Raw genomic sequence first — 17782 nt, forward strand, 5'->3', positions numbered from 1 at the left:
GGAGGCAGGCCTTGTGGGTAAGGGCATCCTGCCCGGCCCTGTCGGCAAATGCTGGAAGCTGGGCCAGTGTAGTATGGTCAGCTGCTGAGCCCTGAGCACCAGCTGGTGGGCCCTGGGCAAACCCGGAGCACTAGCCATGCATGTGGGGGACAGGGCGTGGCAGCCAACTTCAGAGGCAGTTGCACAGCAACTGGAGGGCAAGGAGACATGAAGAGAGCCAGCGACCAATGTAGTGCCAGGATGGGCGCAGAACAGGTTTTTCTTCTATTGGAGCAGACCGGGTAAAGGAGAGTCCTGGAGCCCTCCGTGGCTTTCTCAGGCTTTTCTTGAGATTTTACATGTAGTGCAGCAACCAAATATAATGGTGGGAGAGCAAAAAAGCCTGAAAACCATTTACCCTACAGCTGTACTCTTTTGATCGCTATGGCTTGATAGCATAATTTGAAGTCTGGGAGACTGATACCCCCTTCTTCTGCTTTTTGATTAGGATTGATTTGGCTATCTGAGGTCTTTTGTGGTTCTGTATAAATTTCAATAATTTTTGTTCTATGTGAAGAATACCACTAAAGCTTTGATAGGAATTGCCCTTAATCTGTACATTGCTTTCAGTAGGATGGGTCATTTTACCAATGTAAATTCTTCCAATCAATGAAAAGAGAATATTTTTCCATTTCCTTGTGTCATCTCTTATTTGTTTTAATAATGTTTTATGGTTTTCATTGCACAGGTTCTTCACCTCCTTTGTTAAGCTTATACCTAGATATTTAATATTTTTTGATGCAATAGAGATAGGAGGTTGTTTTCTTGATTTCTTTCTCTTCCAGTTTATTGTTTGTATATGTGAATACAACCAGTTTTTGTAGGTTTGATTTTGTAACTTACCACTCTACTGTAGTGATTTGTTATTTCTAATAGTGTTTTAGTGTAGTTTTTAGTGTATATTTAGTGTAGCTTTTATCATATATCATCATGTCATCTGCAAATTATGATAGTTTTACTTCTTTCCCAATTTGGATTCCTTTAACATCTTTCTCTTGTCTTATTGCTCTAACTAGGACTCCCACTACTATGTTGAATTGTAGTGGCAAACGTAGATCTCCTTTACTTATACCAGATCTTAGTGGAAAACCTTTTATCTTTTCACCATTGATAATGTTAGCTGTGAGTTTGTCATATATGACCTTTATTATGTTGAGGTATGTTCCGTCTATCCCCATTTTTGAGCTTTTATCATACATTCTTTTTTTAAAAAGACTTATTTATTTATGCATACAAGAACTGGGTTATAGGCCAGAGGTGTGGAGAGTGAGAGGATTCACCAGAGACAGAGTGGGGAACAGAACAGGCGGACTGACTGAAATACACTGCTGAGGGAAGCAGCAGGCGAGTCAGGAGAGGTCTGTTGCACCATGTGGGTACTCCCTGGCTGGGGATTGAACTCGTGCTACAGTGGCTGCAGATAGCTTCATAAGTTATGTCTTAACACCTTGCACCACTAGGGAGGCCCTTTTATCATTCATTCTTATCATAAATATATGATTAATCTTATCAAAATGCTTTACTACCATCTATTACTATGACCATATGATTCTTATATTTCCTTTTGTTGATATGGTGAATTAACATTCATTGATTTTTGGACATTGAAGCTCTTTAAATCTCTGGAATAAATCATGATTGATTCTTTCAATGCATTATTCAATTTACCTTGCTAAGATTTTGTTGAGGATTTTTGCATCTATATTCAACAGGGATATTGGTCTATAATTTTCTTTTTTTGTGTGATGTCTTAGTATGCTTTTGGTATCAAAGTAATACTAGCCTCAGAAAGCGTGTTTGGAAACATTCCATTTTTTCTAATTTGGAAGAGTTTGAGAAAGAGTTTTAGTTCATCTTTGAAGTTTGGTAGAGCATGCTTGTAAAATTATCTGGCCTGGGATCTGGAGTCTTGGGAGATTTTTGTTTACTCTTTCAGTTTCCTTACTTGTAATTGGTCTGTTCGGGTTTTATATTTATTCCTCATTCAGTTTGGAAGATTGTATAACTTTAAGAAATTTTCCATTTCTAAAAAAACAAACACAGGATGGCTTCACGTATATATAAAATATAGAGAAACCAAAGAAAGGTCAAAAAAAAAGTTAAAACTAGCAAGCTGACCATAAAACTGAGGCATACAGGGGCCTCCCTAGTGGCACAGAGGATAAAGTGTCAGCATTATCAAGCTATCACCAGCCACTGAGGCATGAGTTCAGTCCCCAGCCAGGGAGCTAACCCCTATGCACAGGAGACCTCTCCTGTCTCACCCGCTGCTCCCCTCAGCAGTGTATTTCAGTAGATCCGCCTGTCCTGCTCCCCACTCTGTCTCTGGTGAATCCTCTCGCCACCCTCCACCTCTGGTCTAGTCCCCAGTTCTTGTATGCATAAATAAATAAAAATAAATCTTTAAAAAAAAAGAACTGAGGCATACAGCAAAGAGGGAGGTGGGAGGGGGGCAAAACAGTGGACAGAAGAACACAAGGGAATATGGTGATGGTTCATGGGTGATAAGATAGTGGGAGAACTATTTTATAATGATATAAAAAAATTAATAAAAAAATTTACAAAAATTTTCCACTTCTTTTACATTATTCAATATTAGCATGTAGATAGATGTTCAAATTAGTCTGATGGCCCACTTTATTTCTGAGATGTTTGTTGTTACTTCTCCTCTTTGATTTCTGATTCTGTTTATTAGAGTTTCCCCGTTTTCTCCTTGTAAGCCTAACAGAGGTTTGTCTATTTTATTTTTTCAAAGAACCAGTTTTTGGTATCATTGATCTTTTGGACTCTTTTTGATTGCTATTTCATTTATTTATGATTATTATTATTATTATCCTTCCTTCTACTGGCTTTTGGTTTTGTTTGTTCTTCATTTTCTAATTCCTTAATGTGTAAGGTTGGATTATTCATTTGAGTTCTTTCTTATTTTTTGATGTGAACCTGTATTGTTATATACTTCCCTCTTAGTACTGCTTTTGCTGTATCTCATAGATTCTGGTATTCTATGACTTCATTTTCATTTGTCTGATGTATTTTATATATATATATGTGCATGTATGTGTGTAAACATATATATACACATATTAAAAAAGTAAGGTTTTCACATTCCACTTAAACTGGTAAAATTATGATGCCAGTAGACTGTGACAAATTTTATATATATAAAAACATACATATCTATAATATACATTATATATACACATACATATATATACACACATATAAAAATAAATTATGAAATCCTTATTTCCTTTATGTCACTTTACCCTACCTTATTTATAATATATTTTGTCATTATTACCATTTATGGCCATGATATAATAGTTTTTGTGTTTATTGTGCTTGTTTTTCTTTTCTGATATTCCTTTTGTTAAAATTTATTCTTTTCTTAGTCATTCTTTGACTGTAGGTCTATTGATTACAAATGCTGTTAGGTTTTCATCATTTGAGAATCTCCTGCTTTCTCCCATATACCTGAAGGATATTTTTGTTGGTTACTGGGCTTTTCTTTCAGCAGTTAAAAATGTGTCACTTCCTTCTGTCTTCCACAGATGCTGATGCAAAACCTGTTGTTCAATAAATTTAGACTGCAGTGTCACAAGGCACTCATATCAACATGGGCATAAGCTAAAATTCTCTAAGTTTAATACTGTAACTTCAATGCAATAAATTAATGTTTATTCAGAATCCCAGGAATCTATCATGAAATGTAAATGTGCATATTATGAAGACTTAACCAATGTTTTTTTGACTCAAGTTTAAAAAGAAAAGTTAATACTTCTCCCAGTTTTATTAAAAACTAGGAAGATATAAGCAGTGAAGAGAAAGTAACTATTTTGCCTGTGTCTCTTTTTTTTCAATCCAGCACAGAAAAAAGACTTCCGTCCTTTCTTCTGTCCATCTCCAACTCAGAAATGGGACCCAATGGCAATTTTAGTAGTAATGACAGCAACAGCAACTGCATAAGTGAAGACTTCAAGAAGAATTTTTATCCCATTGTGTACTTGATAATATTTGTCTGGGGATTCCTAGGTAATGGCTTTTCCATATATGTTTTCCTGCAGCCTTATAAGAAGTCCACATCTGTAAATGTTTTCATGCTAAACTTGGCCATTTCAGACCTTCTGTTTATAAGTACATTGCCCTTCAGGGCTGACTATTACCTCAGAGGCTCCAATTGGCTATTTGGGGATATAGCCTGCAGGATTATGTCCTATTCCTTGTATGTCAACATGTACAGCAGCATTTATTTCCTGACCGTGTTGAGTGTTGTGCGCTTCCTGGCAACAGTTCACCCCTTCCGGCTCCTCCATATCACCAGCATCAGGAGTGCCTGGATTCTCTGTGGAATCATATGGTTCCTTATGATGGTATCTCCAGTAATACTTCTGAAAAATGGCTCTGAGGAGAAAGGCAATGTCACGTCATGCTTAGAACTGAATCTCAAGACAGCTCCTAAATTAAAGACTATGAACTATGTCGCCCTGGTGATGGGCTTTCTGTTGCCATTTTGCACACTTAGCATCTGTTACCTGCTAATCATCCGAGCCTTGCTAAAGGTGGAGGTCCCAGAATCAGGGCTGCGGGTTTCTCACAGGAAGGCATTGACCACCATCATCATTGCCTTGATCATCTTCCTCCTGTGTTTCCTGCCCTATCACGTCCTGCGAACCCTCCACCTGGTTGAGTGGAAAAAGAACAAATGCATGGACAAGTTACATAAATCTGTGGTCATCACACTGACCTTGGCAGCAGCCAACAGCTGCTTCAACCCTTTGCTCTATTACTTTGCTGGAGAGAATTTTAAGGACAGACTAAGGTATGCATTCAGAAAGTGTAATCTACAGAAAACAAAGTGCAGCTTTCCTATCTGTGTATGGTCAAAAAAGGAAACACCAGTGTAAGGTTTTATTAAGTGAGGCTTGTTCTTGTATCCTTGTGTCCACCTTCATTCTCACATCACCTCCATAGTGACCCTGTGTGCACATTCCAACAAAAGTCAATTCCTAACATTTGTTGACCATTATTTTGTTAATAGGACCATCCTTAAAATTTTCATTTTGTGTATTTTCAGTTGTTGAGTCTAAATGAAGAATGAAGTAGGAAAAATCTCTACTAGACTCTTTAACCTGAAATGTTAGACTGGGAAAAAATATTGAGCACTGTATACTGAACCATATTTTTGGCCTACCAGGCATTGCAAATTACTAATTTTAAGATAACCTTAACTTCCCTCAGCTTCTCCAATTCTTCCCTTTTCAATCCCTGGAGATATAGCCAATTAACAAAATTACTGGAGGCCCAGAGCATATAAGGAAAGCACCCTAAGATATGAAGAGAAAGACTTTGTGATAAGGAAGCCTGCTTTCTAAGAAAGCAGAGTCAAGGTCTCAAATAAGAACAGTGAAAGAAAAAGAAGGCGAAGTCTTAGGGCAAGAAAGATCTGGTAAGAAGGTGGAGGAAGTAGGGACTTCATTTTGCATTGAGGGAGTGCTGTAGCACACTGAAGGCAAAAAGGTTCCCTTTGCCTCTCTCTTTCTAAGAGATTAAGAAGGACAGGAAACACAAGAAGAAGACCTAGGGCATTACTCTAGGGAATGGAAAGATTGTGTGGAATAGGGGGAAATTTAACTTTACGCTTGAGGTTTGTTTTCAATGACTTCACTGAAGTTCTCACTTCTGTCTGATAATCCATTGGGGTGAGAGCTAGAATTGAAGTGGCTCTGAAGGGCTCCTTGGGATACCATGGAAACTTTATAAACATTCTCGGGGTTAAGTCTCAGCACTATCACCTCTACAGCGTGAGTTCAATTCCCAGCCAGGGAGCTAACCCACATGGCACAGCAGACCTCTCCTGTCTCACCTGCTGCTCCCCTCAGCAGTGTATTTCAGTAGATCTTCCTGTTCTGCTCCCCACTCTGTCTTGTGCATCCTCTCAACCCTCGTGCTTCTGGCCTACACCCCAATTCTTCTGTGCAAGAAAACAAACAAAAAAACCTATCTGACAGAACATGAGTAGGGTGCCATGGAATTTCCTTTTGAGAGCACTGGATGGTGGGAGGGGTCCTTTCTGTGCAATGAAACAAGGCTAAGGATACTACTAACTTAACTATCATCATCGTGACCACTGTCCTGCCAATAGTGAGTGCCCTCTTCATGCTGGATGGACTGTGCCAGCACCTCGCACTCATTAATATATCTTAACCCTCATACTAAAGCCCAGTGTTTCCATTTTATAGATGAGGAAGCTGAAGTTCAGAGAAATTAAGAAACTTATTCAAATTCACACAGATAGTAAGAATTTTAACAACACCGGTGCAGAATGTTGACTGGACACTAACCTTACTGCTAGCCCTGAAAACCTCCAGGAGGGTTGGTTGAAAGTCTAAATGAAAGCGCCTTTCTCCACCAAGCCCCTACCTCTCCTCACTATCACTGAATACTGAGGTTTTCACTTTAGAGTTGTTGACTGTTGGCACAGGAGGGTGGGAGAGAGATGGTATTTGAAGCCAAGGAGGGACTAAATTGAAGACTTCATAGTAAAGTGTCTCAGTGTTCTTCCCTCCCTCAGGAGCCAGAAGCCTAGAGGATCTTTTTGGTAGAAAATGTCCAGTCATGAAAAATTACCAACAGGTATTGACAGTGGAGATTACCCTAATAAAAATAGGTCTCTCACCTACTCTTTACTTGACAGTATAGGGACACTAATCCCTTCCTCTCAAAGCCTTTAACCAACCAATTAGAGCCTCACTTTTAATAGGGATCAATTAATGACTACTACCTGTTGGAGGAAAAAGCCTAAACAGGAAGCATGCCAACAAATAAAAGAGCCAACAGAGACATTTTCAGTATGAAACATCTTAACTTTTTAAAATCACTTTTGCAGTTTTTATCAGATAGTACTGGAGGGTGTGCTCCTCTAAAATAAGAGATTAAACCATGATAGAGGAGAAATATGGCATCTAGAAAATAAGGAAAACAACACAGTAGAAAGATGAAGAAAATTCCCAGGATGTTTGCGTATAGCAGAGAAATAAGAAACTGATTTTCACTTTGGGAGGTATTTACGTTTTTCTTGGAGATAAACGTGGAGATCTTGGAATGGATATCAAAAAATAAATGAAAAGATTGTCATTACTAGATCCTAGGGCCAGAGAAACTGTTGTGTAAGAGAGAAATATAATTGTAGCACACTACATGGCTCAGTTGTGAATAACATTTACATACAGGACAATGTAAACAGAAAAACACTGATAAAACTTCTCTCAAAAAATGAGGGGCAGGGATAAGTACGCAAGCAGGAAGGAATAAGAAATCTAAGCCCCCATCTTACATTACTGAAAATGCTTAATAGTGAAAGTTAAACAATGATATATAAAAAATGTTATTTAGCAACAGCTAAACTGCAGAACAATGATAAGAATTGACAGAGATTGCATCTGGAGGGAAACTGGGGTGGGAAGTTTTGGTGGGGACTTTTCCTTTTAGGAACTATTTCATTGCCTAACTTTCAAATATGTATTGCTGAAATGAAATAAAAATTAAGTTGAATTTAAATCTTAAACTTCAAATTAATTCTGAGTTTTTTGTGTTGTTTTGTTTTTTTTTAATGGAGAAGGCTACCAGGAGTAGAAATTGAATATCAATAGGAGAAAGGAAGCAGGAAATGACTGGATTTGGATTTGATAGAGGCCTGCCTACTTCTTCCATGGGAGAAGGGTTCTCTCTTTGGGTGAGGGCAGGCATTTCCTGGGTTTACAGGTGATTTGGATGTCAGGTTATTTGTAGCTGCAAATAACAGAAAACCAAGTAGCTTAAACAATCACTGTCTTCTAATTGAAACAAACAAAAGGAGTTGGACTTCAGGCTCAATTAAACTAGGGTTTCTCCATAAAATATATAGTAGAAAACATAGGCGAAAGACTACATGACATACACCTCAGTAATATCTTTAAGGACACATCACCCAAAGCAAAGATAGTGAAGGAAAGGATAAACAGCTGGGACTACATCAAATTAAAGAGCTTCCATACAGCAAAAGAGGCAGTTACCAAATCAAAGAGACACCCCACGGATTGGCAGAAAATTTTTATACACAATACTAATGATAAGGGACTAATCATAAAAATCTACAAAGTACTGACAAGACTCAACAAAAACAAAGTAAATAACCCAGTCAAAAAAAAATGGGCAGAAGTGCTAAACAGAAATTTCTCCAAAGAGGAAATGCAAATGGCCAACAGGCATATGAAAAAATTTTCAACATCACTTGTAATCAGGGAAATGCAAATCAAAACCATAATGAGATACCATCTCACACTAGTGAGAATGGCATATATTAAAAAAAAACTAGCACCAACAAATGTTGGCGAGGATGTGGAGAAAAAGGAACTCTCCTGCACTGCTGGTAGGAGTGCAAACTGGCCCAACCACTATGGAAGGCTGTGTGGCGGTTCCTTAAACTGCTAAAAATGGAGCTTCCATATGACCCAAAAATTCCACTCCTAAAGATCTACCCAAAGGACACAAAAACATTAATTCAAATGGACACCTGCACCCCTATGTTTATTGCAGCACTATTTACAACAGGTAAGCTACAGAAACAACACAAATGCCCAAAATAGATGACTGGATCAAGAAGATGTAGTATATATATGCAATGGAATATTACTCAGTAATCTAAAACAATAAAACTCATGCCATTTGCAGCAACTTGGATAGAGCTGGAAGGGATATTGCTCAGTGAAATAAGCCAGAAAGAAAAAGAAGTATGCCGAACAGTTTCACTTTTAGGAGGAATGTAGAGGACCCAAATAAGGGATCAGGAAAATAAATGAATGAATGAAGAGTAATTATAATAAAGTAAATATCAAAATTAACAGGCAATCATAAATCAGAGACATTCTACAGGGGGGACGAGGGGAGTAGGATCAAAACAGGGGTGGAAAGAGCACAAGGGACTGGGGTGATGGTACATGGATGAATTGGTGGTGGGAATTTCACAGGGACTATAGTCGAGATGAGAAAACATACATTGTACAAAAATGAAGAATGATGTAAAAATATGTAAAATTTAAAAATAATAATAATAATTCTTAAAATGGAAAACAAATAAATAAACTAGGGTTTCTGTGAGCCTTCCTCTCTGGATATTGGCTTGGTCCCATGGCGGAATCTTCTGAGAACAAGTTGATCGCAAGCAGCCTGAGGATCTGTGCTTCTTTTCTTGTATCCAGGATAAGTACAGGGTATCTGCTACCCAAGTCATTTGATCAGTCCTAAACTTATTTTTAACTGGACCTATTCAGATTAACACCAGCTCATAAGCTAAAGCAAAAAAGGGTCTGCTTTAATATGATGAGGATGATTAGAGTCCACACCTACAGAGAAGTTTGCAGTTAAACCTGTTCAAATCTCAGTAGGGAAAGGTGTGAAAAGGGGTATGTGGAGGCCACATTCTGCACTGAAAGTAGAGTGGAGAGAGAACTGCAGGTCAGCCAGGCATCCATGCTGGGTATGGCTTTATACCCAGCAAGATCAGTAGCTGAAGAGGATAGAAGGAAAAATAGGCTTGAGGAGGAAGGGTGAAAGCTAAAATATAAGCTTATATTGTGAAATCAGAGATTTTCAATGGCAATCACAAATTTCAACAACTTTCCATGGGTAAAATAACCCAGATAGAGTTGGGAATCTGAGTGTAATCAAGGTTCCTGGGACTAACAGTAATGGACGTGTATGAGCTATTAGTGTCTTTAAGCCTAGGGGTGTGTATTAGTGTGTGTGTGTGTGTGTGTGTGTGAGAGAGAGAGAGAGAGAGAGAGAGAGAGAGAGAGAGAGAGAGAGAGAGAGAGAGAGAGAGAGAGAGATCAAAAGTTATTAAGAGACAGGGGAAAACTGCTACCAGGCAAAATCAAGGGCTATCAGGACCCCAAACTTTTAAGAAGAAAAATATATGTTGCCATTTGTAAGCATTCATGTTCACCCATATGGGTAAAATCAAACTAATCAAACTCTGGTGTGTCCAAACATTCTTAATTGGCAAGAGGTTCAAAGGGAATAGACAGTGGGAGAAGATGAGTAGGGGAGAAAAGGATTTCGAGATATAGACTCTCAAACACTGAAGTCAACCACCCCCTCATGGCCAAATGTTCAGCCAAGCAGGCAGGACCCAAAGTCAAGTGGTCAAAGCCCAAGAGCAGATCCTGCAGGAGAACGAATCCAAACCAACCTCCTGGCCAGAAACACAAGGAAGAGATTGTTTAGGACCCAAAGAGCTGGGAGAGAAGAGAGAACCAAAGTTTAAAATGGGTTACCTGGGGCCTCCCTGGTGGCACAGCAGGTTGAGTGCAGTGCTCTGAAGCTATCCGCAACCTTTGGGGTGCGAGTTTGAGCCCCAGCTGGCAGGGAGCTACCCACAGGGTGCAGCAGACCTCTCCTGTGTTGCCCACTGCTGCCCCTCAGCAGTGTGTTTCTGTACATCTGCCTGTTCTGCTCCCCACTCTGTCTCTGGTGAATCTTTTCAACCCCCATGACTCTGGCCTGTACCCCACTTCTAAAACAAATTTTAAAAAAATAATAAAATGGGCTACCCAAGCTGAATCCACCAGAGAGCAAGACAGCTTCTGCCACAGTCCCTCAAAAATGCAGGGGCATGCCACCTGCCCAAGTGCTGATGCAGAAGAAGAGCGGCAGGTGGGGGCCAGCTGAAGGGGGCCACATGGGACTTGAGTAGATGCAGGAGTCCCCATCACCCCAAAGAGGGGCAGTTAAGCCGAAGGAGGAGCAGAATGGAAGGTTCTTTCAGAAAGCCTGCAGGCAGTGTCTTATGTGCCCTGAAGCTCCATTCCACTATTTGGTCAGAGGGTAGAGACAAGGTTCTCAGCTCTCAGGGTCTCTTAGTTTCCCCAGCAGTGTGCATTCAGGAAATCACAGGGCTGGAGTGGCAAGACTCAGGACTCTCTCATAACGCTGAAACCTTTGCGCTTTTTTTTCCATTTTCCAAGATTGTTCTTTTTCCAGTCAGGACAAAGTACCTCCTTTGGTGAAGAATGTTGTCCTTGAGGAAAGGAAACAAAATTTTGTTTGCCAAAATGAAAGCCAAGAGTGTTCTGGGGTTTTAGATTCAGTTCTTTTTGCTTGAGAGATTAGGTACCCACTCAAGCAACTCTATATATTGTTTAACTGGAAGAAAGTATTTTTGTTTTATAAATGTTGCTAGCGCTATGATACTGGAACTGTGCGTTTTCAATGGAGACCTAAAAAGAAATGCCATTATACTTTGTTTTTTATTTTTTTATTTTTATTATTTTATTTTTTACATCCTTGTTCATTTTTAAACAATATTTGCTCTCCGCCCCCGCCCCCGTCCCCATAGAATACTTTGTAACTATTTTAAATGGCCATTTAGCTTTTAGTTATTAGATAAAATTCTCCTATTAACGCAGTACACAGAGTTTTTTCTCAGCTCACACATGTGGTAGCTTTGTTAGCTCACAGGTTGAGGGGATCCCCAAACCTGCATGCTCTAAATAGGTTCTACCATCTGCTGCATAAAGGTGAGCATACTCTCAGCTCATAAGACCTTCAATAGAAAAGAACTTAAAGAAATAGTTTGTATACAAAGAAGAAAAAAGTTATATTTCCCAATGAAACACCCAAAGTTCCCTATCCCCTTGTGGGTAAATGCCTAGTCAAATAGGGTTGAACAAAAGCAGGGCCACTGAAGCCCAAGAACTTGCCGCAGTCTAAGGCACCTTCTGGCGGGGATATATAGGAAAAGGGCAGAAAAGGCCAGGCAAGTCTGGAAGGAAAGGAGCAAAATCAAATTACATAGTCAGAGAAGATGATTGATTATGATTTTAATAATGAGACTGACACCATAAAATACATAGAAGGAAATATAGGTGAAACACTACATGACATGCACCTCAAAGACATCTTTACAGACACATTACCCAAAGCAGTGATAGTGAAGGCAAAGATAAACAGCTGGGACTACATCAAATTAAAGAGCTTCTGCACAGCAAAAGAAACAATAACCAAAACAAAGAGAAAGCCCACCAACTGGGAGAACATTTTTGCACACAACACTAATGATAAAGGACAGATCACAAAAATCTACAAAGAGCTGATGAGACTCAACAACAACAAAGAAAATAATCCAGTCAAAAAATGGGCAGAAGAGCTAAAAAGAAACTTCTCTGAAGAGGAAATGCAAATGACCAACAGGCATATGAAAAAATGTTCAACATCACTTGTAATCAGGGAAATGCAAATCAAAACTACAATGAGATACCATCTTACACCAGTGAGAATGTCACATGTTAAAAAAGCTAGCAACAACAAATGTTGGCGAGGTTGTGGAGAAAAAGGAACTCTCCTGCATTGCTGGTGGGAGTGCAAACTGGTCCAACCACTATGGAGAACTATGTGGAGATTCCTCAACCTACTGAAGATAGAGCTTCCATATGATCCAGCAATTCCACTCCTAGGTATTTACCCAAAGGACACAGAAACATCAATTCCAATGAACACCTGCACCCCTATGTTTATAGCAGCACTATTTACAATAGCTAAGGTATGGAAACAACCCAAATGCCCCAAAATAGATGACTGGATCAAGATGTGGTACATACACACAATGGAATATTACTCAGCAATCAAAAAAAGATAAACACACGCAATTTGCAGCAACATGGATAGAGCTAGAAAGGATCATGCTCAGCGAAATAAGTCAGAAAGAAAAAGAAAAATACCAGATGGTCTCACTCATAGCAGGAATTTATAAAACCTAAGTAAGAGACCAGGAAAAAGACTAATTAATACAAAGTAAAAATCAAAATCAACAAGCAGCTATAAACCAGAGACACACTATGGGGGGGAGGAGTGGGGAGAAGAAGGACTAGGGTCAAAATAAGGGAGGGTGCAATTGTATGGGGAATATAACCAAAATGAAAATGCATACATTGTGCAAAAATGAAAAATGATGTAAGGATTATATAAAATAAAATATTAAAAAAATCACACAAATTACAAGTCAAAGATAAAGGTTGCCATTGCCAGCCTTCCCTTAGGTCTCTCACCTATGTCTCTTCCAAGTGTCTCCAAAAACTGGTCCCCCAGCACACAAGTTGTGGTCTTCCTTTTTATTATATATTTTGTGCCTAGACTGTAGAATGAACCAATGAAATGCAAACAAAATGAGCCAATAATGTTCATCCGTTCACTAGCTAATCATTTGGTGCCAAATGGGCTGATTGGTCCTAAAATGGTCCAATCAGTCGCTTAGAATTGAAAATGGCTTAATCAGGCAGGTAGGATGGGAGACCCTGAAAGAGGATACAAGGCAGGGCAGGAGCCAGCCAGCTTTAGACACTCTGTTCCTGGCCTCTGAAGAAGGAAGAAAGACTCGGTACCCAGCCTCCGGCAAAGAAAGAAGAAAGAAGAAGCATCCAGCAGCCAACCTCTGAGGGAAGAAAACACTCTGTGTCCAGTCACTTATAAGAGTTGTTAACTTCTCCTCATTGTCCGGCACTGCCTCTTGGTGCTGTTGCCTCCATTACTGTCAGGTCCGGTGTTTGGTTTTGCCTGTCCCCACCTTCTGCTGGTCCCCTGTCCCCACCTTCCAACTGTTGCTGTACTGCAGTGGTGTTATCTCAGTAGCCCCCTTATAAGCACCTCCTGCTGTGGCTGCATGGGGCATTTGGGCCTGCTGCTTGCTGGCTGTCACAAGCTCCAGGCCCTTGTTGGCGGGACAGCACCACCTTGGATGAGTGGCCTTTTGTTTGGGACTTCTTTTTTTTTTTTTTTTTTTTCAGATTTATTTTTATTTATTTATTTATGCATTCAAGAACTGGGGTATAAACCAGAGGTGCGGGGTGTGAGAGTATTCACCAAAGACAGAGTGGGGAGCAGAACAGGCAGAGCTACTGAAATACACTCTGAGGGGAGCAGCGGGTGAGACAGGAGAGGTCTGCTGCACCATGTGGGTTAGCTTCCTGACTGGGGATCAAACTCAAGTCGTACTGGCTGGCGATAACTTGATAGCCTGAGACTTTAACCCCTGTGCCACCAGGGAGGCCCTTGTTTGGGACTTCTGAAAACTGTGAACACAATCTGGGGTGAGAGAGCTGGCCATTTCTGGCCTTAGAAATTCTTTGCTTTCCTTGTTTATTAAATAAACCCCATTGTTAGGGGCGGAGCAACATGGCGGCGAGGAGACGCTGCGAGTAAGATCTCCCATTAAAAAAAAGTTAATAGGGAGGAAAAGCGGCAGGTCCCAGTGAGAACTGGGACACGGAAGATAAACGGGTGACTCCAGCAAACTGCCCGAAGAAGAAAGTGGCCATAAAAGAGGACCAGAAGGGAGGGAAGCGCAGAACCCTGCTCCCCTCCCCCGCCCACAGAGGCGGCACTCTCCGACCCGCAGAGAGGAGGGAAACAACAAACCAAAACTGCCACCAAGAACAAACGACGCAGCAAGCGGGACTGTGAGTGGAAAGGAACTATTGCAGCCACCACACCCCTTGAACGGGAGCTGAGGCGAACCCTGCAGGATTCCCCGCGGCGGTGAGCGAACAGCTCCGGGCGCCATTAGAGAAGAACAAAGACCCCGGGAGACGCGCACACAGCCCGGGCTGCCGGTAAGCTTGCGCGGATAGCGGCGCGCTCGGCGCGCTTGAAAAGCAACTGCAGACCAGGATCACGGCTGCCCAGGTCCCCGCGCCTGCGACCTAGGCTTGGGAGACGACCTAGGCTTGCGGAGAGACGCGCGGAGGTCCTCACTGAGGTGAAGGTCCCTCCCTGAGTAAGCAGGAACCAGGTGCCCAGGCACGGGAGCGGTGCAAAAGGCGCCATTCCCGCGCCACTGAACTGGGCTACAGCCCGCGTCCTGGAACTGAGGGCTTTGGAACTGAGACCCGGGGCACGAAATTAGGGGCGTGGGTTCCCCACGACGGTGGGGCACAAGGCAGACACAGCACCCCAAAGCCGTTGAGGTGTACCCTACCATCCCCGCTTTGCTCCCTGTCCCACGGGGTGGAAAATCAGCTCCCCAAGGGCTCTAGGAGAGATCTTTGGCGCCACCTAGCGACTTGTAGCCAGCACAGGTTCCTGAAGGAGCTAGTGGCCAGCTGGGGAGTTAGCCCACACCCGGACCCTTCCAAACAAGTAGTCTGAGCCCACAGGGAGAGCGAGCACCCACAGCCGGGGCAGACCAGGCACGCAGAAGAGTGTGCCTGACACCGGGCGCGCAGGGAGTGTGTCCCACATCACCATTTTAGAACAGGGACATTTCTTCAGTAAAGACTACCTGCAGAAGGCTTCCTCAGGAGCCAGAGGTGAGCGGGGGAAGTTCACCCACGCCAGACCCCCTCTTGCCTGCAGTCCAAGCCCAGAGGTGGAGCAGGAACCCACCGCCGGGGCAGACCAGGCGCACAGGGGAGTGTGTCCCCACATCGACATTTTAGGACAGGGACCTTTCTCCAATAAAGACTGCTTGAAACTGACAGATGACTCCTGGAGGAACCAGAGGGGAGAAGAGAAGCCCACCCAAGATGCAGGCCAGTCCCAACAACACAGTGTCCCAATGCATACGGCAAATTAGAAAACAGACAGTAGGGAGGAGAAGAACCACACGCAACCTAGCGACTCTCCAGAGAAAAAGCACACCACAAAAAGAAAACCAGCCCCCAGATTGCAACGACAGTAACTTGGAAGAACTTCTGAGCCTTCCAGAAAGAGAATTTAAAATTGCCGTGATTAAAAAAGTGACAGAAGTCATAAAGGAAAACAATGATAAGGGAAAAATAATCAACAATCAGAAGAATGAAATTGAGTCCCTAAAGAGGGAAGTAAAAGAAATGCAGGAGATCAAAGAATTAGTGGAAGAACTAAAGAATTCTGGGAAAAGCAATGAAAGCAGAATTGATGAAATGGAAGAACGAATAAGTGCTCTTGAAGACACAGAAATAAAAAGAACCAAAACAGAAAAGGAAAGAGAAGTACGAAGGAAAAAGAATGAAGAAAGACTTCGGGAACTATCTGACTCCATGAGGAAAGGAAATATAAGAGTTATAGGAATACCAGAAGGAGAGGAGAGAGAAGTAGGAACAGAGAAAATATTCAAAGAGATAATTGAAGAGAACTTCCCAAATGTGAAGAAGGAGCTGAAAATTGATATACAAGAAGCAAGAAGAACACCAAACTTCCACGACGAAAGAAAAAATACAGCAAGACACATAATAGTAAAGCTCCCAAGAATCCAGGACAAGGAAAAAATAATGAAGCTGGCAAGAGGGAAGAAACAGATAACATTCAAAGGAAAGCCAATCAGGCTGACATCAGACTTCTCCGAAGAAACACTACGGGCAAGGAGAGAGTGGAGGGACATAGTCAACAGACTCCAAGAAAACAGATGCCAACCAAGAATACTCTATCCCGCAAAGCTCTCCTTCCTCTTTGAAGAAAGAATATGGACCTTCCCAGACAAACAGAAACTCCGGAATTTCATTGCAACTAGACCCCCACTCCAATAAATACTACAAGGAGTCCTAAAGCCAGAACCTCAGAGGGACGAATAACAATGAAAGAAGGCCAAAAAAAAAAAAAGTTATTAAAAGAATAAATAAATAAAATCAAAGGAAAGACAAACACAATGGCAAATACAGATGTTAACATATCAATATTAACTCTAAATGTAAATGGACTAAACTCTTCAATAAAAAGACACAGAGTTGCAGCCTGGATTAAGAAACAAAACCCAACCTTTTGCTGTCTCCAGGAAACACATTTAGCTACAAAAGATAAAAATAGGCTCAAAGTTAAAGGATGGAAAACAATCCTACAAGCAAATGGACCAAAAAAGAAAGCAGGAACAGCTATACTTATATCAGATAAAACAGATTTCAAACTCAAAAAGATAAAAAGAGACCCCAATGGTCACTACATTATGATCAAGGGGACAGTACTTCAATAAGAAATAACACTCATTAACATATACTCACCAAACGAAGGAGCACCAAAATATATCAGACAACTGTTGTCCTCTCTGAAAACAGACATCAGAGAAAACACATACGTAGTGGGAGACTTCAACACACCACTATCAACAATGGATAGATCAACAAGACAAAAAATAAGTAAAGAAACCAAAGCTCTAAATAAGGACCTAGAGCAATTGGGCTTAACAGACATCTATAGAACACTAAACCCCCAAAAAACGGAGTACACATTTTTCTCAAGCGCACACGGATCATTCTCCAGGATCGATCACATACTGGGGCACAAGACAAACATCAACAGATACACCAAGATTGAAATCATATCAACCATCTTTTCTGACCATGAAGGCATCAAACTAGAAATAAACCATAAAAAGAAGGCAAGGAACTTTCCTACCTCATGGAGATTAAAAACCACACTACTGGAAGACCACTGGACTAATGAGGAGATCAAGAAGAAATTAAAAAATTCTTTGAATTGAACGACAAGGAGGACACCAATATCCTAAATGTATGGGATGCAGCAAAAGCAGTAATAAGAGGAAAATATATAGCAATAGAAGCTCACATCAAGCAACAAGAAAGAACGCAAAGAAACAACCTAATCTCGTAGCTCAAAGATCTAGAAAAAGAACAACAAAAAAACCCCAAAACCAGTAGAAGAAAAGAAATAATAAAAACCAAAGCAGAAATAAATGAAATTGAAACTAAAAAAACAATCCAAAAGATCAATGAAACCAAGA

At 41.0% G+C, this 17782-nt stretch overlaps 1 protein-coding gene across 1 annotated transcript; it reads left to right on the forward strand.

Annotated features, from left to right (window-relative positions):
* Positions 1 to 207: 207 nt before the first annotated feature.
* On the forward strand, positions 208 to 4943 carry CYSLTR2 (cysteinyl leukotriene receptor 2; the record flags this gene model as incomplete). Its single annotated transcript, XM_084234869.1, has 2 exons — positions 208 to 281; positions 3905 to 4943. 2 exons carry the CDS (start codon positions 208 to 210, stop codon positions 4941 to 4943), a joined length of 1113 nt encoding a protein of 370 aa, XP_084090995.1.
* Positions 4944 to 17782: the final 12839 nt, after the last annotated feature.

This window comes from Talpa europaea (genome assembly GCF_964194135.1).
Source record: "Talpa europaea genome assembly, chromosome: 6".
In the NCBI taxonomy this organism is placed as follows: Eukaryota; Metazoa; Chordata; class Mammalia; order Eulipotyphla; family Talpidae; genus Talpa; species Talpa europaea.